We start from the raw sequence: 25,047 nt of genomic DNA, 5'->3' as shown, positions 1-25,047 counted from the left end.
TTGGTATTAATTATTAAAAAGGCAGCTACAGTAGCCCATGGACAGTTCTTCTTACGATACGTTGCCGGCCTTTGATTATGCTCTTTTCTTAAATACTTCAAAGTCGCATTGGGAAGAAGACAACAGTCAGTGGTACATATATGCTACCCAAACGCATCTTCTTAGCCCAACGCGTTTTAGTTACGCTGCCGGCCTTTGAGTATGCTCTTTTCTTAAATACTTCAAGGTCTCATTGGGAAGACGAAGGCAACAGCTAGTGGTTCATATAAGCTTCCAAACGCAGTTCCTTCGCCTAACGCGTTTGAGATACGTTGCTGGCCTTTGAGTGTGCTCTCTTCTTAAATACTTCAAGGTCTCATTGGGAAGAAGTAGGCAACAGCCAGTGCTTATAAGCTACCATTAAACGCACTGTCTTAGCCCAACGCTTTTAAGATATGTTGCCGGCTTTTGAGTTATGGTAGCTTATATGTTCTACTTAATCAGTAACTAAAATCATTAATATATCAAATAGAAGACCAGAGTACACAGGGAATCCTGGAGGGGGGGCTGCAGATTCTATTTTAACAATCCAACTAAGATTAATATATTGTTCATGTTTCGTTTAGTGTCAAAATTTAGTTTTCATCAGCTTAAACCTACAAAAGTTATTGTATTTGTGACAATTATTTATGTGTCCACAGACAATTACAAGAAAACCAGATACACACAATCGAGAGAGATGCTTTCGTGGAACTAACTGCGTTGGAGAATCTGTAAGTATTTTAGAATAGCTAATTACAATTCAAATAGCAGTATTACGTTACAATTTGATTGAAAAGGTTATTCATTGAATCAACACACAGTCAAGTATCAAATCTGACAGCTGTCAGAACCCCATGTCATATGTCATTGGATGTTACAAAGTTTTGGCGCTCATCGGAACTGCAGAAACAATAGATTATATTCGTTATTTACGCGCCTTTTTATCTGTCGATTGTGGACAATTGACATTACTCAATGGTGGTTTAAATTTGCAGGAAGCTTTACAATAATCGGCTGAACCACTTGCCTGAAGGTCTCTTTGTGAGATTGAGGCACCTACAACGTTTGTGAGTAGTTGGTATGGGCTGCCCCCCCTCCTCTCATCACCGGTGTGGTACATGACTTTGATTGATTTGCAGTTTAAACAAAAAAAATAGTTCCAACACACAAATATACAGTATTTATTAACGATTTATTTGGCGCCCAGAGCTGGTGCTTTCCTCAACGAATAATATTCTATATATGTATATATTTTTTATTATTATTACTATGTGCATTATAAATTAATTTAAATATCAATTATATATAATATATCTTTGATTTGAACCTAAAATTGGACATTTTAAAAAAAAATTCTATTAAATATATGTATAATTCTGATTTTAATATATGTATATGTTATTTTTTGTTTAAACTGTCAAATCAACCCAATAAAGTCGTTCAGTCTGTTCATTCTACTCTTGACGAGTCCCCTCAGTCTTTGCGTCTTCTGGTGCTTGAAACTCATTCTGGCTTTAGCAAACCCCTCGCTTCCCGGGCTCTCGATGACATCCATCCGTCAAAAAATGACACATGTCAGAGTTGACACATGTCAATTGCGTTTTATTAATAACTGTACACCCACATACATTTCTTGGTCGGCGGCTGAAATTGATACTACCGTCGCCATTTTGAAATGTCAGACTGACATTTTCAGTTAGCTTTCAAATACAACTACAACTCTAATCAAAATCTAACTAAAATGTATGTATTTTTATTCCTTGCGTTATTAATTACAATGACAAAGTTTATACTATTAATATAATATCTTAAAAGATATTATATTAATAGTACAGATAACAAAACCTATCATATCAGTTGTTCCTAAGTTTGTGTCACATTTTATTCTAGAACTGTATTTTCTAGTATTCATTGTTGTATTAAGACATTTCAATAAATTATGACTCGAAATTATTCCCCTTATAATGGTTAATTTTAGTATTGTCTTTGATTGACATAACCTTTACACATTTAAAGAAAAAACTTTTTAACCGGATTAAAGTTTTGTATTATTATAAATTTACAATTATTTAACATAATTTTAAATTTATCCGACTGAAGACAAAAGGTGTTGGATGTCAAAAAGTATCACAGCTGTAGAAAAAGTTGCATTATCTGTATCTATTTCCCCGGAGTTGGTATCGACTAAAAGATGGAGGGTTTTGGCAAAACTTTTTCGCGGATTGTTTTTCTTGAGATTTTAATTTGGATATTATTGGATCCCAGGTGTTTGACAATTTTAGGCCGTCTTCTCTATCGAAATTGGGGTATTTTTTTATTTCAATGGCTTCGCTTACCAATCTTGGGAAGAATATTAATGTAATTAATATAATATATCTGTATTAAAAATAATTGTAAATTTATAATAATACATAACCTTAATCCGGTTAAAAAGTATTTTCTTTAAATGGTTAATTTTTATTTACTGGCAATACTAATATCAATGACAGCGACGCTCTTACCAGCCAAGAAAAGTATGTGGCACTGTATGTAATAATGTAATTTTACTTTGAGTTTTTGTCTTATTTCAGGCAGTTTATTAATAAAACGCATCCATTAAAATCATTATTAAGTAATACCCTCCTTTACCGGGCTTTAAGTGGTGTACGGTGTAACCTCGTGCTAATTACATTATATACTTAATCCAGTGTACATAGTAACATTAATTATAAGTACATAATTCGACTAGCGATAAAATGTAACTCGTCTGACGTTCTATTAAAAACTAATGTACGTAAATACGTCAAATGTCACGGAAATCATCGTTTTTTTAAATTAAATATAAGAAAAAAAATAAAAGTGTGTGTGTGTCAGCTACGACGCACGATTGGAGTTTACTCCTTACGAACGATAAAATGGCGATAATGTTCTGTGGCTGTCGACCATATTTTCATACTAAAGGTGGTAAGAATATAAACGTTTTTATAATATAAATGTTTGTAGTAGTAATGAAACGTACCTACATCATCTATGCCCAAATAGGATTTTATTTCTGTGAACAAAGTTACCTTTATAGTAAGAGAAGAATAAGAATGAACAATCTTTTTAGTTTTAATTTCACTGACCATTACTATTGACAAAACTCTATGGCACGCTAGACAATCTACTTTTATTTTTTACACCTGTCAACACTGACAATGTTGTAACGTGGCTGTCAAAACGTGAATTCAAAATAGAAAAGTCTGTGTATTCCATCTCATTCTTTTACACGTTCAATCCTAGAGATATATATGTTTGTCTCTTTCTACATAACGCCTCAACTTTTCGTGTTACACTTGATTTTACTCATAAAATTTCCATACCGGGCCTTATAACTCAAATCGTTTCTTAAGGAGTAAACTCCAAAAAAAACAAAGTGTGTTTGGTCTATAAAACCTATTCAAAGAATTCGGAGTCGACAAATTATTTTTAATTTCTTTACAGCATTACCGCTCGTTATAATACAAATTCCCTGAAAAACTTTCATTTTTGTTTGTTTAAATTTATAAAAATTATCAAACATTGTTATGTATTTAGTGTAAATAGTTAAAAAATACCTAAATATACATCAAGGCCGATTTACATTATCTTAGTGTTTAGGAGAGTATTTTAGTACAAGTTGAAAGGCAAGTTCTTTAGTGCTTTAGTGCGTTGCGAGTGAACGTGATACGCTCTATTCTACGCAAAATACTAACTGTAATTATGGAACAAATAGAAGACGAGATTTTATTTGAAATAAATAAACTAAATATAAATAATAAATAAAATAGCTTCTTTTAAGGCAGTGTATGCCGAATGCCTAGCCTGTTTGTTTTTGTATAAATTGTTTTTAACGCTCCACAAACATTCGTGAACAACATATTCAGACACAAATTTGATAGTTGCCTCTTCCGTCCATTTAGCCATCTTTAAAAATCAAAAAACAAGCACGCGTTTCACGGCACTTGTGCACTCTCCTAATGATTTTACTAAATTACGTGTTTACACACAACGAGGGAAGATCTCGGGGGTTGCGCGGGCGCGGCAGGGGTATCACTTGAAACAAAAATAAAAAGCGATTCTATTTTGATTCAACTTGAAAGTCAAGTAGAACCGTACTAAAGCAAGTAGCGTTTACATTTTCAACTAAAGTACTATCCTAAAGCACTCTGCTAAACACTAAGATAATGTAAATCGGTTTTACAGTAATTTATCTAGTGAGACTGATTGTTTCAGTAACCGCACATTACCACGGTAATTTTGACATTACCAGTCTATTAGATATACATTTAATTTATGAGCTATCAACGAAGGAAATACAAGTACACAAAAGACAAGGAAGAGATTTAAATTGACCCGGTTCGGTTCGTCTTAATCAATGATATTACTAGAGCCCTGTACAATCGTACAGACATTTAACTCAAGTATTCTTTACTACCGGATGATGTACACTCGCGCACAGATTGCATTTGAAACGGATACGAGCGAATTGGACAGACTATTAGAAATTCGCCAAGTATTTATATACTGTAACCAAATGGCGATAAATAAATCGAACACCAAAGTGTGTATAGCTTTATGTTAAATAAAAAATAAATCAGTGGCGTTACTTTTTTTAGGTCTGGGCCTCAGAAATCTGTTTCATCATTTGTCAATTTAATAGGCAAGTTACAATTAAGCATTTTTGCCGCGCACCACATCTATGTGGTACCAGCCCACTGAAGTATTTCCGAACCAATTCTTAAAAGGCCGGCAACGCACTCGCGAGCCCCCTGGCAATGTGTGTGTCCATGGGCGGTATCACTTAACATTAGGTGAGCCTTCTGCCCGTTACCCCCCTGTTCTAAAAAAAAAAGTTGATCAGCCTCCTGATACCTGACAGACATCGACTTTTGGGTCTAAGGCTAGTTGGTCTCCTCACAATGTTTTCCTTCACCGTTCGAGTGAAGTTAAATGCGCACATAGAAAGTCCAGGTGCACAGCCAGATCTACGACCTCAGGGATGAGAGTCACACACTGAAGCCACTGAATAAATGGTTGTAGCGCCACTAATATATTTTATTTTTATACAACATATTATATGAACTAAAATAAACTAAAACGAAATAACTTTATTCATATAGGTAAACAAGTACACTTATGTACGTCAACAGAAAATATGTAAAATTGATTCTAAATTTATTCTTATTGGTAGTAAGCGGGCGAGAAGAGCTGGCAAGAAACTCTCCGCCACTCTTTTTACGACAACTTTTGAGTCAAACAAATTGATTGAACTGGAGCAAATCAATCATTTAAATAATCGTTAAATTTATAAAAAGCTTTATTATACATCTTAATTACAGCGCTCAGAGCATCAGAAACATATATAAAAATATACCTCTTACCAACGAAATTACTTTGTAACAAAACAAAGAAAATTGTTATTTTTTTAGATATATATAATGTCGCATTCAAATTGTATTAGAATTCTTGAGTTTTTTACAAATATTTTCCTCCTTACAATATTAGTTTAGCAAAAACGCAAAACGCACGCAAGAGCTGGCGAAAAATAAACAGCTCAAATATAAGAGTTTTTCTTCAACTTTAATTTTGTTCTCTTTGAAATCTTGGGCCCCACAAGTGCACAGCTATTTAAAGATTTAAGACACCTGGTACTGGTGACCCCAGAGCTGGTGCTTTCCTGGAATAAGTATCGCAAAAAAGGAAATGCCAGAATTAAAGATACCACAGCGACTAAAGTTTAAGTTAATTTATTTACAGATATACATACATTATTTTACAGTCTATGTTAAAACTATAATATAATAAAGTAAATATTATATACTTACTAGCAGAATCGGCCAAGCGTTGCTGTGGCTAAGGTTTTTATTATATTCCTAAGTAGTCAACTAATCAAGGGAAACGGTAGGAGATCACCAGTCATGGGGATCACCATGCTTTGGTGGTTATGCAAATAAATTGTAACTTATTTGAAACGTTGGTACTATTAATACATATAATATTGCGGGTATAAATTAAGATGTTAGCTATCCTATCTTTTAAGTTAGATCAAACTGCACACGGTGTGCAAAATTGATAGAAATCGGTTAAGTAGTTTAGGAGTCCATAGCGGACAAACAACGTGACGCGTAATTTATATATATTAAGATATTAAACAAAAACATAATATCGCTACTGTGAATTCACTCTGCGAACATATAAATGTGATAGTGTCGTAGAAAGAATTTTAATATCATTATTGCAATATCGTACGTTATTTTCGACATTTTTAAAAGTCAGTTAAACAAACCACTTGTGTACACGACTGTCCACGGCTAATACGGTTCAATGGTAACGTGAGGACGCAGCTAGTGTTGGGATCACGATATTTTAATGTCGATAACGTGACTTTATGTTTGACGGACGGGATTATCGACGGTAGCCATTTTTACAACCAATTGAAAGGATTGAGGATTACAAATATATATCGTATTGTGTCAATAAATAGAACGTAGTGACAAGGATACGAAAGGGAAAGCTTAGGTGGTAGAATGGATGAATGGGAAGTGCGTGCTCCTATTTCACCATGCCTCCTGCTGATAGAGGACAAGTCTTTGTTATTAATTTGAAGTGAAACTTCCTTAGGCGCATGAGGGTAATTTTTTTTTAAAACGTCACGAAGATGTGCAGCGTTTTTGTCGAAGAAAAAGGAGAGAGCGATTGAGATCGATTGAGAGTGAGAAGGCCGACCTTATAGAAATTCTATTTTTAAAATTAAAATGTCATAAAGGGTATTAATGAAATATTAGTACTTACTTTATATTTTATGCAAAATAAGTTATTGAAATCTCAAATGAATTGCATATTAAAATATCACATGTTTTTATTATCGAAGAAATAAATTTATGATTTGTATTAATTATCGACACTTATTATTTTAATGACAATTAAATTCCTAACATACCTTCCTTTTTCCCTCCCTCTCAAGTCTCGAAAATCTAAAGTTTTAGATTTGTATAAATATGAACAAGACTTAAAAATTAGAAGTTTCACTTCTGACATGTGTACTTTGTACGTACGCACTTTTTTATTATTAATTACTTAAGATTTCATGTGGAACATGGTGTAATGGTTGCAGCTACACACATTGTGTAAAACAAAAAACTTGGCGATTAAAAAAGCGGTGGCGAGTTTTTTTTAAAAATAATAATAATAATAATACCTCTTCTACTCCCCTGCCAGGGACTTTTTTTTAATCTCTTAACGTCACATCACACGTCTCGCGAAATACGCCCCGGCTACATCGGTAATATTTTTGTTTACAATATTCATGGGCGAGCCGGGAGTCTCCTCGCGAGACCCGATCTTTCAGTTTTGTAACGGTAGAGAGTTTATTGCCAGTACTTCTCTTCCGTTCTACGCCCTTGACAATTTAAGGGCGTTCATGTAAAATATGTAAAAAAAGTGTGTGTGTGTCAGCTACGACGCACGATTGGAGTTTACTCCTTACGAACGATAATTATGATATATATCGAATAGAAAAAAACGGTAAATGAACGCATCTGCTAAAATGATAAGAGAAACAAACATATATCTGTAATTATTCGGATTATTTATATTACTTCAATAAAGCGTATTACATAAAGTATGTTACAAAACAATATAAATAATAATATTTTAGTTTTAATTTCACTGACCATTACTATTGACAAAACTCTATGGCACGCTAGACAATCTACTTTTATTTTTTACACCTGTCAACACTGACAATGTTGTAACGTGGCTGTCAAAACGTGAATTCAAAATAGAAAAGTCTGTGTAATGTATTCCATCTCATTCTTTTACACGTTCAATCCTACAGATATATATGTTTGTCTCTTTCTACATAACGCCTCAACTTTTCGTGTTACACATAACGCCTCAACTTTTCGTGTTACATTTGATTTTACTCCTCATAAAATTTCCGTACCGGGCCTTATAACTCAAATCGTTTCTTAAGGAGTAAACTCCAATGAACTCCAAAAATGCGTTTAATTCTCAAAAGAACTGGCAGTAAATGTAAACTTAGAAGCATTTCATATATTTATTTTTTGACGTTCATAAGTGTACATTGTATTACATAAATTAATAAATGATTTCGAGTTTGAGTTAGAGTTAAGCTTAGTCGACTGGCAAATGGGTCTTGGGATAGCGATACATACATATATTTTAATCTTGATAATTCCAGACAAATAAATCCAGGGCCTAATTCTGGATTAGTCTAAATTTATTCGTTCCCAATATCACGTTTTATTTATAATTAAATATTAAATATTTCTGTCTACCAGACTCGTAATCATACTTTTCACGTTCCTCATTTCGACACCAACTCACTTTTGTACAATGACCTTTCCTTGACTTGTTTAAGCTATCGCAAAATCTTTAAAGGAGGGGCCTCATAGCCTAGCGGTCTTATTAAGTGGCAGCTAGGCGAGGGGTACCGGGTTCGATTCCCGGTTCGAAGGCAAGTTTTAATTTAATTTAAATTTGTTCTCGGCCTTTGGGAGGGTTGTGCGGTACCGAGTGCTTAAACCGTACATGGAGAACACGGTCGAATTTCTAAAGATAAGCACGAATTATAAAAAATCCTATACTTGACGCTGGCTAATGCACAAATCGTGCCAGAGCCATAAAAAAAAGCTTTAAAGGAGTGTTAAGAATATCCATAGCGCTAAATGCTGCATTATGAGCTCGCCATACACACCATCACAGAAGCCGAATTTGGTATTAGTTAAATGTATTTAATACTTATTAAATAACACATGGATAATTCTTTTAAATGATTTTTTATTTGTCCATGTATAATAAGGTAATTGCTATCGCGGCTAATAAATGGTCTACCCAATCAGATATATAATGGTGGCTGTACACACTCGTCGAGACACCCCGAGACAGGCCGAGTGCGAGAGTGTACAGTAGAGCTCGTCTCGCCTCGCTTCCTCGCAGTTGGTCTCGCCTCTCTCGGTCGCCTGTCGGTTTTTTGCGCACGAGTCAAAGGGTCTCGCGAGTAAAACGAGAGCGACCTGTACACACTCGTTCAATCATTAAATTTTGGATAATATTAAAACTTTATGATCCTAATTACCAATTTCTGTTGCGGTGTATAGTGACCATCTTCTTCTTCACCATGGCTTCGTATTTTTTTTAATGGTTAACGTGAAGAAAATTATAATAACTCATTGCACAAAGACAAACAGCAGCAGCGGTTGCCACGTCCAATATCAACGGTGTTTTAAATACAATTAACGTAACGAGTGTGTACAGGCTGCGCTCTTCTCTCGGTCCTCTCGGACGAGACTCTCGGCGAGTGTGTACAGCCACCATTAGATTGCCTAACGCCAACCAACATAAACAGTAAATTAAAAAACTACCTTTATATGCATTTGTCGCGCTCCTAAACAAGATGGTTACATTAATACAAACCACAGTTTTCTAATGTAACATATTGTAATCTTTATATATATAAATTACGTGTCACGTTGTTTGTCCGTTATGGACTCCTAAACTACCGAACCGATATCAATCAAATTTGCACACCGTGTGTCGTTTGATCTAACTTAAAAGATAGGACAGCTTACATCTTCATTTATACCCTCAATATTATTTTATTGCAAATTATTTGTTTATTATTTGATAATCACAATTCTAACGGATGGTGCTGTGTTGAAAATACCAACGTTTCACATAAGCTACAATTTAATGGCATAACCACCAAAAAAGCATGTGGTCTCCATGACTGGTGTTCTCCTACCGTTTCCCTTGAATAGTTTACTACTATGTAATATAACAAAAACTTTAGCCACAGCAACGCTTGGCCGAGTCTACTACTAGTTATATTATATTAATTTGTAATATAAAGAAATTTAAAAAAAAATGGCACGTGCTAAACTGTGGTAAGTGCAAAAATACAAAAGAAGAACAGAGTGTCTTCCTCTTAATAGAGACTGTAAGTAGTGTTATTGGACACTATATGTTATATATCCTTTTTAGTAAATTAAAGTAATTACAACATACATAGTAATACTTCGATTTTGTTCCCTTTGGAGTGAAACTCTTGGGCCGTGGGGTTCAAGTGCACAGCTAATTAAAGATTTAAGTTGGCACCTGGAAGATAGTACCGGTGACCCCAGAGCTGGTGCTTTCCTTAACGAATAAGTATCGCAATACAGCGAGGAAATGCTGCCAGCGTTAAAGGTACACAGGGACCAAACTATTTAAATTTGTTTTAATTTTATTTTTATTAATTTTTAATTATTTTAATTATTACTTTTAGTAAATTAATTAATAAGTTAGGCTAGATTGTAATGTTAAATGAAGTGCAGAAACGAATTAAAAAACGTACGTTTATGTACGTTTTTTAATAATTCAACTAATGTTTATTTATAAACCTAATTAATTATTACATAATTTTACTTGTGATTTAGAATTAATGTATTAAATGAAAGGTAAAAATAAATTGACTCTAACAGTGAATCTTTTTATTTCGAACTAGCAATGCCCCGCGGTTTCACTCGCGTAGATACCGATCTTGTAGTAAAAGTTTTATTTTTACTTAGTTTTTAATTACTTCCTTTCGGATTATTAGATACACACATACATTCATAATCTAATCAATATACAGATTCTACTTTTATCTAATACTAGTAGACTCGGCCAAGCGTTGCTGTGGCTAAGATTTTTGTTATATTACATTATACATAGTAGTAAACTATTCAAGAGAAAAGGCAGGAGAACACCAATCCACCATGCTTTTTTGTTGGTAATGCCATTAAATTGTAGCTTATGTGAAACGTTGGTAATTATTTTGATAAGGATCAATACCTAGGTAGGAATAAAGAGCCTTTTCTAGCGGTGGTATTTTAATAAAAAAAAATTAATAAAAGGACGCTTATTGTGACGTAACTATAAAAGATAGAGACATGCTGTCGTGACAATTTTTATAGATGTGTCCTAAAAAATTGTAATACATCATTTTGTTCTATCATTAATAGTTTTTGCAGCGCACACGATTGAAGGAAGTTTTTTGTTTATTTTTTTTTACACCTTGGGTTAGATTATGCAAGTTTTAGTAAGCATCCCTAATTTTTTATATATAATTTATTATGTATAAAATATTAATATAATGTTAAAATTTTTATGTATAAATTGAGATGTAAGTTTCAATTTACCCTATGCAATTTAGCATAGACAATGTGTGGGTAATATGTGTGAAAATGTAAATAATTACTGATGACGTCACCAAATAAGAAAATCAAAGACCCCCCCTCCCCCCTATAGTGCTTACGAACTTGAACGGCCCCTAAGCCAAGTTTTCCTCACGATTATTTCCTTCGTACGAGCGAATGTTAAATGCTCACAGAAAGTACATTGATGCACAGCCGGGGATCGAACCTACGACCTTAGGGATGAGAGTCGCACGCTGAAGCCACTAGCCCAACACTGTTCAATCTTGTAGATCTAATATATAAAATTCTCGTGTCGCGGTGTTTGTAGTTAAACTCCTCCGAAACGGCTTGACCGATTCTCATGAAATTTTGTGTGCTTATTGGGTATGTCTGAGAATCGGACATCTATTTTTCATCCCCCTAAATGTTAAGGGTAGTCCACCCCTAAATTTTTTAATTTTTAGATAAATTACTTTTTTTTTATTTTTTTATGATACAGCTAGAAAAATACATACAACCCCTAATTTTCACCCCTCTACGATCAACCCCTATGTTTTATTATATATACATGGCAAAATGACGTTTGCCGGATCAGCTAGTATTTTTATATAATTCTGTTATTATTAGCTCGGTTATCGATAAAGGTACAACACTACCAAATTGTTGTCTTGTGCCATCGTTTGGTGACATTGATTTATGCGCTGAGAACTGAGCAGTGTCGAAATGTGGGGGACAAGCGCCGGTCCGGAACTCAGTTGGGCTTGCCTCTAAATGGTCTCTTTAAACTGTCTTAAGAACCCTATAGTCTCTTTGACACTGTTGTGGTGAAAGGACTCATATTTTGTTAAGAAAACCAGCTCTGGAGTCACCAGTAACGAACCCATATGGAAAAACGGATAAATAGAAAAAAAAGAGTGTGTGTACTTATGTACACGCGTTAGAAGTTATGCTTCTTTGGCGTATGGAAAAAAAGGGTGCGTGTACTTATGTACGCGCGTAAGAAGTTATACTTCTTTGGCTTTCTTTATTTTTTTTAAATATAATTAATTAATAATTAATATTTAACGTAAACAATTTAATAATATTTAATATTTTAATATAACGCGCCTAAAGAAGTATAACTTTAAAAAATAACTAAAATGCAGTAGTGATTAACGATAAATATTAAAATTAATCAATAAAATTATTATTAGTAAATACTACCACCGTCGTATTTGAAATTGATTTAATAAACACACCAAAATAATATTTATTTATTCACACTGTTTAATTGTACTGTTACGAAACACGTGTTCTAAATATAAAAATACTATATACAACTTGAACATAGTTATTATCGATTTTCATGCCACCTAGAACTAACTTCATTCTGTTAATTTTGTGTAATGCGCGCGCATCGTAAAATTTCACTCTCATCAATTTTTCATAACGTGCCTAAAGAAGTATAACTTCAAAAACTAAAGTTTGGTCTCTGTGGTATCTTTAATTCTGGCATTTCCTCGCTGTATTGCGATACTCCTTCGTTAAGGAAAGCACCAGCTCTGGGGTCACCAGTACCAAGTGTCTTAAATCTTTAATTAGCGCCAGGGTAATTAATTGTATTTTTACACGCTTTATATTAGCTTCACCTGTATGTATGTAACCGACTCGATTTTGACCCACTTTTAACGGACAGATTTAATTCAAACTTTGCGCACCTGTCAAAGATCGATGACAATGCAAAAATCCGAAAAAAAAATGAAAAAAATAAAAAAAAATTAACTAAAAAATAAATAATACACATCAAACTAAAAAGTGAAAAATAATTCCAATTATTGTGTTTAAGTAGTGTTTAAGTTTAAGTGCTTTAAAAGCGTGTTTTTTAGTTTTTTTTAACTATTATTTATTATTTGTTCACAAGTAGTTTTTTCATATAAAGCGTTGAACTTGACGAAACAGTCTCAAACACTTGCACATTACACTGGAGCGACCACAGATACTACAACATTTATTGAACTACTTCTTTAGGCGCATGAGGGTTAAATTTTTACGGAACGTCACGAAGATGTGCAGCGTTTTTGTCGAAGAAAAAGGAGAGAGCAATTGAGAGAGTGAGAAGGTTGAATTACCTTATAGAAATTCTATTTTTAAAATAAAAATTTCGCAAAGAGAATTTATGAAATATTAGTATTTTATATTTTATGCAAAATAATTTATTGAAACCGCAAATGAATATTTATGACAAATACATTATGTCAAAAAATAAAAATTTACCTTCCCGGAACCCCTCCACTAACACTTGAACTTTATGATATGGTATTAAAGTACAAATTGCCTTTAAATATTATTACGAATATTTTGTATGGGAATATAGAAAAGCGTTGTTTTTAGACTTTTTCACTCAATTTTTTTTTTAATTTTTCTCTCAGTAAGAACCTTCCTCGTACTTCAAGGAATATTATAAACAAAGAATCAGACAAATTGGTCAAGCCGTTTTCATGTTATGTCGTGACAACGAAAAACGGGTTTCATTTTTATATATAAAGATTAAATTCCTAACATATCTTCCTTTTTCCCTCCCTCTAAGTCTCGGAAATGTAAAGTTTTAGATTTGTATAAATATGAACAAAAGTTAAAAATTAGTTTGCGAAAGAAATTTCTCTTCTGACATGTGTACTTAGTACGCATGCACTTTTTTTCAGCACAGCACACTCTTTCTTATACTATCTTCAATTTATTAGTGACTATATACCATACTTTCCATGGACGGTAAAGTCAAACTTTGTATAGAAGTAATGGTTTGACAGTAATTGAAACTAAAATTTTGATTGGCACGTGTTTCTTTCCGTAACAAATATGTTGTATGCATTTTTCGGCAACTAAACAGTTTATTCCCTACAGTTTTATAAATAACTAGTAGATTCGGCCAAGCGTTGCTGTGGCTAAGGTTTTTGTTATATTACATAGTAGTAAGTAATAGTAGGCAAGAGAAAAGGCAGGAGAACACCAATCCACCATGCTTTTTTGGTGGTTATGCAATTAAATTGTAGCTTATGTGAAACGTTGGTAATTATTTTGATAAGGATCAATACCTAGGTACGAATAAAGAGCCTTTTCTAGCGGTGGTATTTTAATAAAAAAAAATTAATAAAAGGACGCATATTGTGACGTGACTATAAAAGATAGAGACATGCTGTCGAGACATTTTTTATAGATAGTGATGTGTCCTGAAAAATTGTCATACATCATTTTGTTCTATCAATAATAGTTTTCGCAGCGCACACGATTGAAGGAAGTTATTTGTTAATTTTTTTACACCTTGGGTTAGATTATTCAAGTTTTAGTAAGCATCCCTATTTTTTTTAATGAAACATAGCCTATGTCACTCGGGAATAGTGTAGCTTGCCAACGGTGAAAGAATTTTTGAAATCGGTCCAGTAGTTTCGGAGCCTATTCATTTCAAACAAACAAAAAATCTAACCTTTCCTCTTTATAGTATTAGTATACATGTAATAGTTTCGTGTATATAACTTTTATAGTACTCAACAAAAGACATGTTTGCCATTTCTAGCAAACGTTTTCTTAGAAAAAAGGAAATTGTTTGACATTTGTCTGAAAATGTCATAAAATATTCAAATTGTGAATTGTTTAGGGAACCTCTCGTTCCCTAAGGAATTGAAAGGTTGCGTGCAATTGGGAACTTTGCACAAATGCTACAGAGGGAAAATAAACTGAATTATTGAGAACAAGCATTTTGTGACAACTGGTTATGTTTCAGTCAATTTACATAAAACCAAAATTAATTATATATAAAAATATTCCTTGGGAACCACACTACCACTTACTGAAAACCGTACAGAAATCCATCCATAATTTTTTTAGATTTTCGCGTGTTTATATTTAATTTTGTAATACATTATTGAAAAAAAAAATGTGTGCGTGTACTAGGTGTACACACGTAAGAAGTGAAACGTCTTTATGACCTTATTTTTCGAAAAATGATCTACTATATGCAACTTTACAGAAATTGGTTAAATAAAGTTAAATTAGATAAAGTTTAACAAAAGGCTTTTATTATCATAGACATGAATACAAATACAATTATTTCATTTTAACTTATTACTGTACTACTATGTAGTACTAAGATTATTACAGAATTTCATTAATTGTAATAGAATTATTAGTATGTATTACTATCATTGTTATCGTTATTATATATTTTTGTTACTAATGGCTTCGAATCTCTTCGGATCAACCGTGGTAGGGACAAGAAAAAGATGGCGCGTAACCGAAAAATGTGACAAATGTGTGTAATTTTTTTTCCAACGCCGATAAAGAAGTTTGACTTCAAAAAGCAACATGGCACGTAACCTGCTACAAAATTTCTCCCATACGTCGATAAAGAAGTTTCACTTCAAAAGATGGTGCGTAACGAAAAAATGTTACACTAAATTTTTTTCTAACGCCGATAAAGAAGTTTCACTTCAATAATCTCCACAGATTACATAGATTTCCACAGAACATCATAGAACTTAAAAAGTTTTTATATCTGTAGAATTCTTTGTGCACAAATAGAATATACAAAACTCAATCCCGCTTTCAATAAAACTTCGTTCAAATGTAAATGTGCATTGTGTGAATTTCCGCGGGAAATGCGCTGACTGAAGACAAATTGAATATTTAAACGCTTTTACAGGTAAATTGTAATTGATCATTTTCTCACAGATAAGTAGGCGATCAGACTTCTGTGCCTGACCATGTAGACTCGTTACTGTCAAAATTATATAAAATAACGCGTTTATAAGAAAATGCTGAGTCACACTGTAATGTATTCAACGTCACGAAGAAGTGCTTCATATGTTCTTACCTCCTGGTACTTCACTGGCCTATACATGCAGGTTATAAAAGAAATTCCTTTTTAAAAATAGACTCTAAAACGCACTATTTATATGATCTAGGGAGTAAACGCCATTGGTTAATAACATCGATAAATCAAATACAAAATACTCTTTATATGTTCTTAACTCCTGGTACTTCAGGCCTATACCTACAGGTTATAAAAGAAATTCCTTTTTAAAAATAGACTAAAACGCACTAAGTAATAGATGAACTTGGGAGTTGTAGCGCCATTGGTTTAGATCAGAGTTCCCCAAACTTTTTTGTGTCGTAGCCCCTTGCTTTTTCCGTGTTGGGTAGACCCCCTACTTACCTGATATTGATTTCCTGTAAAATTCTAACTATACCAACATCCTACAACTTACACAATTTTATAAACATATATAATAATTGCTTTACTTCATAGGTACTTTTATAAATAATGTATATGTTTTGATATTATAAGATAGTATGATGTAAGTAAATAGGTACTATCAGTGTATGTGTTGAGATCCACTATCGTGGGCCCCCATTTTCATTTCATGGACCCCCAAATTTTTTGTCGCTGACGTCTCTCTTCCAGGTTGAAGACCTCTTGCAGGTTGTCATAGACCCCTAGGGGTCTATATAGACCACTTTGGGAATCACTGGTTTAGATTAATAACATCGATAAATCAAATACAAAATACTCTTTATATGTTCATAACTCCTGGTACTTCAGGCCTATACATACAGGTTATAAAAGAAATTCCTTTTTAAAAATAGACTTTAAATACAATAATTTGTAAATAAACTCTTAATATTGAAAAAACAGTAAAAACTGTGTTGATTTTTCACGGTAACATATACTTACATATAGTGCGTATGTCAAAGGGTGTGGTGTACTTATAAGTGTCTTGAAGTGAACGGCGACCCCTTCTGTACTACACTATACGACATTTGTTGTAAATTCTAATCGAAATTCAAAATCATTTATTCATATAGGTAACACAGTAAACGTCAAAAAAGCAATATATATATTAAAGGTTTATAATTTTACATTTACTGCCAGTTCTCAAATCAAGGGCGTAGAACGGAAGAGAAGCTCTGCGCCACTATTTTTAATCGCTAAGTGAATTTTCTTTATAAAAAAAAAATTTAATAATCGTTTGAATTATAAAAAAGGCTGCGTGTACTTATGTACGCGCGTAAGAAGTTATACTTCTTTGGCATTATTAAAAATAGTTTTTGATTGCATGCAAATAATTAATTACAATTAAATAATCAAAGACTGGAAAAGGAGTCATTATAGTCAATAAAGTTCAGTTAACTTAAATAAATAAATATTTATTATAATTCTCTAACATTGAGTGTAACATAAATTCTATTATTATTCGAATGTTGTTTTATAATTATGTCCAATGCCGTAGCATCTTCCGTGGGCAACATCATTCTGTTAATTTTGTGTCACGGTGCGCGCGCATCGTAAAATTTCACTCTCATAAATTGTTCATAACGCGCCTAAAGAAGTATCTTCAAAAAAAGCTTTATTGATTAATTTACGTTTAACGAGAGCTTTGGATTTATTAAGTGATAAATCTTATATCACTTGGAAGTTGTGCTGCTATTGTGACTCGTCATTGCGAAGATAAAGGTTTCCTATCTATCACGAACACAGAACACAGAATTTAATTTTTTTGAAGTTATACTTCTTTAGGCGCGTTATGAAAAATTGATGAGAGTGAAATTTTACGCGCGCACAAAATTAGCAGACTGAAGTTGCCCACGGAAGATGCTTCATATGGACATAATTTAAAAAAAACATTCGAATAATAATAGAATTTATGTTACACTTAATGTAAGAGAATAATAATAAATATTTATTTATTTAGTTTTTCAAATGTAAACTGAACTTTATTGACTATAATGACTCCTTTTCCAGTATTTGATTATTTAATTGTAATTAATTATTTGCATCAAAAACTATTTTTTATAATGCTAAAGAAGTATAACTTCTTACGCGCGTACATAAGTACACGCACCCTTTTTTTTTAATACCGTTTGTAAAAGCTGTCGTATAGTGTACACTTTAAGCTCGCTTTACGCAGCTTTGTGTTCTACGCTCGATAAGCTACTGCCAATCTCCTTTTTAGTTTATCAACATTGAGAAAGAGGGATTCACTCGTATATATATATTTTCGCCTTAATTAAATTAGCCTACCTTTTTAGCTACCAAAATATGGAACATTTTGCTACTAGAGACTTATCGCTTCTGTAATACTAATATTATAAAGAGGAAAGATTAGATTTTTTGTTTGTCTGAAATGCTCCGAAACTACTGGACCGATTTCAAAAATTCTTTCACCGTTGGCAAGCTACACTATTTCCGAGTGACATAGGCTATGTTTCATTTTCAAAAAAAATAGGGATGCTTACTAAAACTTGAATAATCTAAACCAAGGTGTAAAAAAATAAACAAAAACTTCCTTCAATCGTGTGCGCTGCGAAAACTATTAATGATAGAACAAAATAATGTATTACAATTTTTCAGGACACATCACTATCTATAAAAAATGTCGCGACAGCATGTCTCTATCTTTTATTGTAATAAGCCTCCTTTTATTATTTTTTTTTAATAAAATACCACCGCAAGAAAAGGCTCTTTATCAAAATAAATACCAACGTTTCACATAAGCTACAAATTAATGGCATAATCACCAAAAAAGCATGGTGGATTGGTGTTCTCCTGCCTTTTCTCTTGAATAGTTTACTACTATGTAATATAACAAAAATCTTAGCCAATGCAACTCATGGCCGAGTCTACTATGTAATATAAACCAATAAACTTAAATCTCTCTCTCTCCATAAAAACCTTCCTCAGAGATCAAAAAAAGTGCGTTCGTACAAAGTACACATGTCAGAAGTGAAACTTTTTTGGCAAACGAATTTTTAAGTCTTGTTCATATTTATACAAATCTAAAACTTTAGATTTCCGAGTCTTAGAGGGAGGGAAAAAGGAAGATATGTTAGGAATTTAATTATCATTGAAATATTAAGTGTCGAAAATTAATACAAATAATAAAAATATTTTTTTATATTTATTCTTCGATAATATAACACGTCGCATTTTAATTTACAATTCATCATTTGAGATTTCAATAAATATTGCATAAAATATAAAATTACTAATATTTCATAAATTCTCTATACGAAACTTTAATTTAAAAAATAGAATTTCCATAAGGGAATTCGCCTTTCTCACTCTCTCTAACTTTTCTTCGACAAAAAGGCTGCACATCTTCGTGACGCTAATATTATTATTATTGCGTTTCATACTTAAAAAATTTACCCTCATGCGCCTTTTCTTTGTTTTGTTATGATTGGAAACTATTACCCTTGACTTCTTGCCTTGTTCTCTTCAAGTCAGCCTCCATAACTTTAGTGTGACGATAAATAATGCTAATGGTTTATATACAAGAAAACTCTAATTAAATTTACATTTTAATAATTATAATAAACACAACGAGCACTTCGTACCGCCAATTGTAAATCAAACCAACTTTGGCATTTGAAGTTTGACATCTGACAGTTCTCAAGGCAATATTGTGTCATCAAATACGAAACGGAATACAGGTCATGGCATAAACCTGAGAGCTCTCTTATGAAATAATACCCTGGTGTAATATAATTATAATACTCTCACACGAAATTTTAGAGCCAATTAATTAGGGCAATTTCGCTAAGAGCTCAAACGCCATCTTGTGGAATGCCACAAAATGGCGGGCGCAATTCAATATTTTAACTGACTTAATTATTAATTACGCAATAAAGGAAAGATTAATGGCCATATATAATATATATATTATGTAGTAACGATTTTTATTATGTAATTTGTATTGTATATTATTATTATAAGAATACGTTTTTTAAACAGTTATTTCCAACAATTCACCAAAGAGTGAATCTCTCAGACTGACTCATTGCTGAAAGTTACTTAAAAAAATCAATTTTCTAATACAGAACTGTTGAGCTGTTTGACAAGATTTCAAAAACAATTACAGATTATTTATTAATCACTATTTTGTAGGTTAAAATTGCTTTTAATTCTGTTAAGTAAAAATTCAAATCAAACATTTATTATTTTACCCGCCAAAACGCTTCTCTAGACAAGATGGCGTCGTTCCGTGAACAAGAAAACAAACGCCAAGGTGTTGTTTTAATTATCATTTTTAATTTCAACAAATACATATATGTATTATTATTCTTCGATCAAAAACACTATGACGAAATTAAACTCCACCGTTTTAGGATTAGGCAATTGAAGCTATGTCTCTATCAATTAATCTGTGATCTTGTGTCACGTGACTAAAATCAATATGTTTATATTTTTTGGTAAATTACTGATTTACAAGTTATATCAATAACACTTTTTATAGCCATATTTTATATACTTTCAAAAACACCTATTTTCCATCCTGTCAAATGAACTCTATGTCGGAGTTGACTGACAGCGATGTCAATTGTCATCGGCAAAGCTTTGCAGTGACTGATCTAATTCGGATGCTAGATTGAATTACTCTAAAACTGTCAAACATATCCTTTATAAAAAAAATTTAAACGAATTTGGCGTAATTCAATAATCAGACATAGACTAGTTATTAATAGCATTACACTAATTTTAAAAAGTATTTTAGACAAACCTCTTGGAGTAGTATAGGTTAATTTATACCTACTCAGCCAAAACCCTCACCTGGGGGCCTCATAGCCTAGCGGTCTTATTAAGTGGCAGCTAGGTGAGGGGTACCGGGTTCGATTCCCGGTTCGAGGGCAAGTTTTAATTTAATTTAAATTTGTTCTCGGCCTTTGGGAGGGTTGTGCGGTACCGGGCGAGTGCCTAAACCGTACATGGAGGACACGGTCGAATTTCTAAAGACAAGCACGAATTACAAAAAATCCTATACTTGACGCTGGCTAATGCACAAATCGTGCCAGAGCCATTAAAAAAAAAACCTCACCTATAAGAGTCTTTCCTCCAACTTCGATTTTGTTACCAAGACTACTCCAAAGGAACTCTTATGTTTGAGCCGTTTATTAATTAGCAAAAAAAAATGTTTTGATTCCAATTTATTTATTAAATACATTAATAGTATATAATAACATGTAACTAGAGAGGCAATAGGAAACAAAACAAAATAGTATGTAAAATAATGGTCATAAATGCCGAGATTAAAATATATTCAATATTTAATAACCTTAAAAATTTCATATATTTTAAAATAACACTCAATTCGTAAAGAGAAATAAAATGAACGTCATTATAGTCCCGTAAGAGGGACCGGAAGTCCTGTAGACTGAGCGCCGGAAGTGCGGCCATCTTACCGGAAACGAGGAACGCTAATGAGTTTTGTTTGAGCTTTTATTGTTTTAGAAGTGGAAAATAATTGACTAAAGTAATTTATTAAAGGTTTGTAAACATAATCGCTACTCGTGTTATCAGAATAATTGACTAAAACGAATATTTATTCTAAATATTCAAATTAAATTACAATATAGCACACAAATATACAGTACTTACAATATTCTTAACTTTCGTAATGATAATAGATGTATAAATATAATGTTTAATTTTCTGAAAGAAGAAAAAATTCGTGAGGAAACCGGCTTGCCTTAAAAATAGTTCCAGTGTGTCAGGCACAGGCTGATCACCAACTTGCCTTTTAGATTGACATATCATAAAATTTATACAGAAATCTGAGGCCCAGACCTAAAAAAAGCAGCGCCACTGATTTATTTTTCTCTTAATAAATATATATTAAAAACTATATGAAAGTTTTTCTCATTAACATGTAAATATCTATTTGTACTTCTACCATTTGGCAGATTTTCTCACTATTGCACCCTTAATTTCTCACCTAACAAATAGTTATCAAAGGGTTCTTAAATTTAAACGTGGGTTAAATAATGCTAAGGACACACTGGGTGAACAGTTGCGGGTTTTAACCGCGTAATTTTATAAATCTATGTAGCCACCCACTTCTTTCATTAATTGCAAAAAATCATTATTTATACAAGAGTAAAATAGTAGTTAGTTTTCCGACTTAAATCTGGGGAAAATATTTATATTTTTATATTTCAAGTACATATGTTTGTAACGAATTAGCTCAAAAAGTACTGGACGCATTTTAATAATTCTTTCACCATTTGAATGCTACATTATGACTGATTAATATAGGATTTTAATTGCAAGAAAAAAATAAGGGTACCAACTAAAAATACAATAATGTTAACCAAGGTGTAAAAATGCATATAAAATATCTTTCATCGCATGCGCTGCGAAAACTATTGATGATAGAACAAAAAGATGTTCCACAATATTAAAGAACATATCAATATCTACTATAGCTAACTAACTAAAAAATAAGTACTTTTAAACATTTTAAAATTTAATAGAAATTCCGACCAAAATCAGACCAAGTTATTTATACCTAAATAAATGTATGTATGCATTTACTGTAAGTGTATGCCAAAATGTTTCAAAAATATATGTCCACACAGGCCGGGATGGGCCGCTATGTCGCTTTTTACGGTCAAAGAACTGCGTAGTTTGGTTATTTAATAAATAATGTTTTTGATGGCTCTCATTTACATCTCCATGATATGGTTTTAATAAAACACATTTTACGCTATTTAACTCAAACTCAAACTCAAAATATCTTTATTCAAGTGGGTAAGCAAGTACACTTTTGAATTGTCAAGTTAAATTAATTGTAAATTTACATTTACTACCAGTTCGCAAGTCAAGGGTGTAGAGCGGGTAAGAAGAACTGGAAAGAAACTTTCCGCCACTCTTTTTAATCGCCAAGTATTGTCATACAAATTGTTTGAACTGGAGCAAATCAATCCCAAGGATTAGGATCATTGAAGTATTCCTCAAATTTATAAAACGCTTTATTGATTAATTTCCGTACCGTATAGTAAATTTAAATTTACTATTTTACCGGTTTTGCGGTTACACAGTGCGGCCTAAGCTTTAGAACCGCCATTTCGTGCACTCGAAGAAGGCGGCACAAAGACTAATAGCGCTCTCAAAACACAATACTTTGGAGAACTCAAGAGGAATAATTCACACTTTTGTGTTCGACTCTGACATTTGTGTCACATGCTTCGTGAACCCTTATCGGCTATTTGACATGATGTCAAAAACCTACACTATTTATTAGTGAGTGTAAAACCGAATATTAAATATAGTTTTTGATTGCATGCAAATAATTAATTACAATTAAATAATCAAAGACTGGAAAAGGAGTCATTATAGTCAATAAAGTTCAGTTTACATTTGAAAAATTAAATAAATAAATATTTATTATTATTCTCTTATACTAAGTGTAACATAAATTCTATTATTATTCGAATTTTGTTTTTAAATTATGTCCAATGCATCTTCCGTGGGCAACTTCATTCTGTTAATTTAGTGTCACGGTGCGCGCGCTACGTAAAATTTCACTCTCATAAATTTTTCATAACGCGTCTAAAGAAGTATAACTTCAAAAAACGTGTGGCACTCGTGGACTGCCGCGGTAAAGCTATTGCATAGCATTTTTATGCAGTATTTGTTTTTCTTTGATATTAATTCAAGTTTTTTCTTTGATATTATTTCAATCTACCACTCTACCAGACTCAGACTAAAACGCCTATATAGTCTGTCTCACTCTAACGCGTACCGGTTGCACCGGCCGCGCTCACGCTACGTCACCGATCTCGTCAGAGAGATGGGAATGCGCAGTATGTGTTCTGTCCCACTCTAACGCGCAAGGATTTTTTCGTTACGGAATTTCTTGATTCGGTCGCCGCATTCAAAGCCCGCGATAAAATCTATGCAATAGCTTAAAAAATAGAAAATTGTAAGTTTATGCAGCATTTCGTGGGTGTATTGCGATACTTATTAAGTATTAAGCTGTGCACTTGTGAAAAAATCAAAAGCCTTCTTGTCACAGGCTCAAATATTGTAATGACACTGAAATATACATATATAATATATATGTAGTTGGAACTAACTTAGAATCGAAATAATTTAACATGAATGTGAAATGGGAATGAGCGTAATTGTCTTGGAATATTAATACCGCAGTACCCTAATAGATTTCAGACAAAGATGAACGCGACTATGAAAAATGGATGCGGCCTATATACTTTAAATGCATAATAAATATAAGATATAGATATAACATTTATTACTAACAAAACACACAAAAACACAAAATAACATTAACCAAAAAGAATGAAAAATAACAAATGGTTTTTCATTTGAAATAAATTATCAATTTTTATTGTAGTTATGTTTCACTATTTTGACTATAATGGCTTACACATAAGAAATAGATATATACTGCGGCGGGATTTTGTGTACAACTATTTAAAACATCATACATTACATATGTGTAACTCTAGCGGTTTTGGCAGCGCACGCCAGAATAGCTCGCAGATGGTAGATTTTTTCCTACTTCGATATTTTGGACAATATCTTTATAAAGTAGCTTATGTGTTATTCTGATGTATAAGCTATATTATTGTAAATTTTCAATAAAATCCATTCAGTCGTTTTTATGTAAAAGAGTAACAAACATACTTACAAACTTTCGCTTTAATATTAGTAGTGCCTTCTCCCCAGAAATTCGTGTTCGGGTACAACGCCTGCGGTCTTATTAATTATTCAGTTGCAGATATTTGGAACTCAGCTCCCTTAGGGTGTTATTTAGAAGTTATTAAATACGTAGAATATTCTAGAAATATGAAAGAGTTTATTCAACCGTTTGACTGCTGCGAGTTGATGCGGGTTCGAAACTAACGCGTAATATGTAATATCTGTACATTAAAATATCTTTTTACCGTTTTTATATATATATTTATTAATTTTATTGCCATGCCATTTCGAACGTTGATACCTAGTGCTTCTGAGGATGATGAGAGATTGAAAGTGTTTTATATCTCATCTTCAGAAACAGAAGAAACACCA

At 32.6% G+C, this 25,047-nt stretch overlaps 1 protein-coding gene across 2 annotated transcripts in view; it reads left to right on the top strand.

The window, feature by feature from the left end:
* LOC125058178 (protein slit) overlaps positions 1 to 25,047 on the top strand; it is a 147,412-nt gene that overhangs the window by 88,476 nt on the left and 33,889 nt on the right. Inside the window, exons 4-5 of one of the 2 annotated variants that reach the window (XM_047662204.1) lie at positions 681 to 752; positions 1,017 to 1,088. In XM_047662204.1, the coding sequence (XP_047518160.1) occupies positions 681 to 752; positions 1,017 to 1,088 (144 nt within the window). The remainder of the gene's footprint in view (positions 1 to 680; positions 753 to 1,016; positions 1,089 to 25,047) is intronic. The other variant, XM_047662205.1, reaches the window with a different exon arrangement.

This window comes from Pieris napi, chromosome 18 (assembly GCF_905475465.1).
Source record: "Pieris napi chromosome 18, ilPieNapi1.2, whole genome shotgun sequence".
NCBI classification, from domain to species: domain Eukaryota; kingdom Metazoa; phylum Arthropoda; class Insecta; order Lepidoptera; family Pieridae; genus Pieris; species Pieris napi.
Note: the sequence above shows the minus strand (reverse complement) of the source record. Positions and strands in the feature narration are given on the sequence as shown.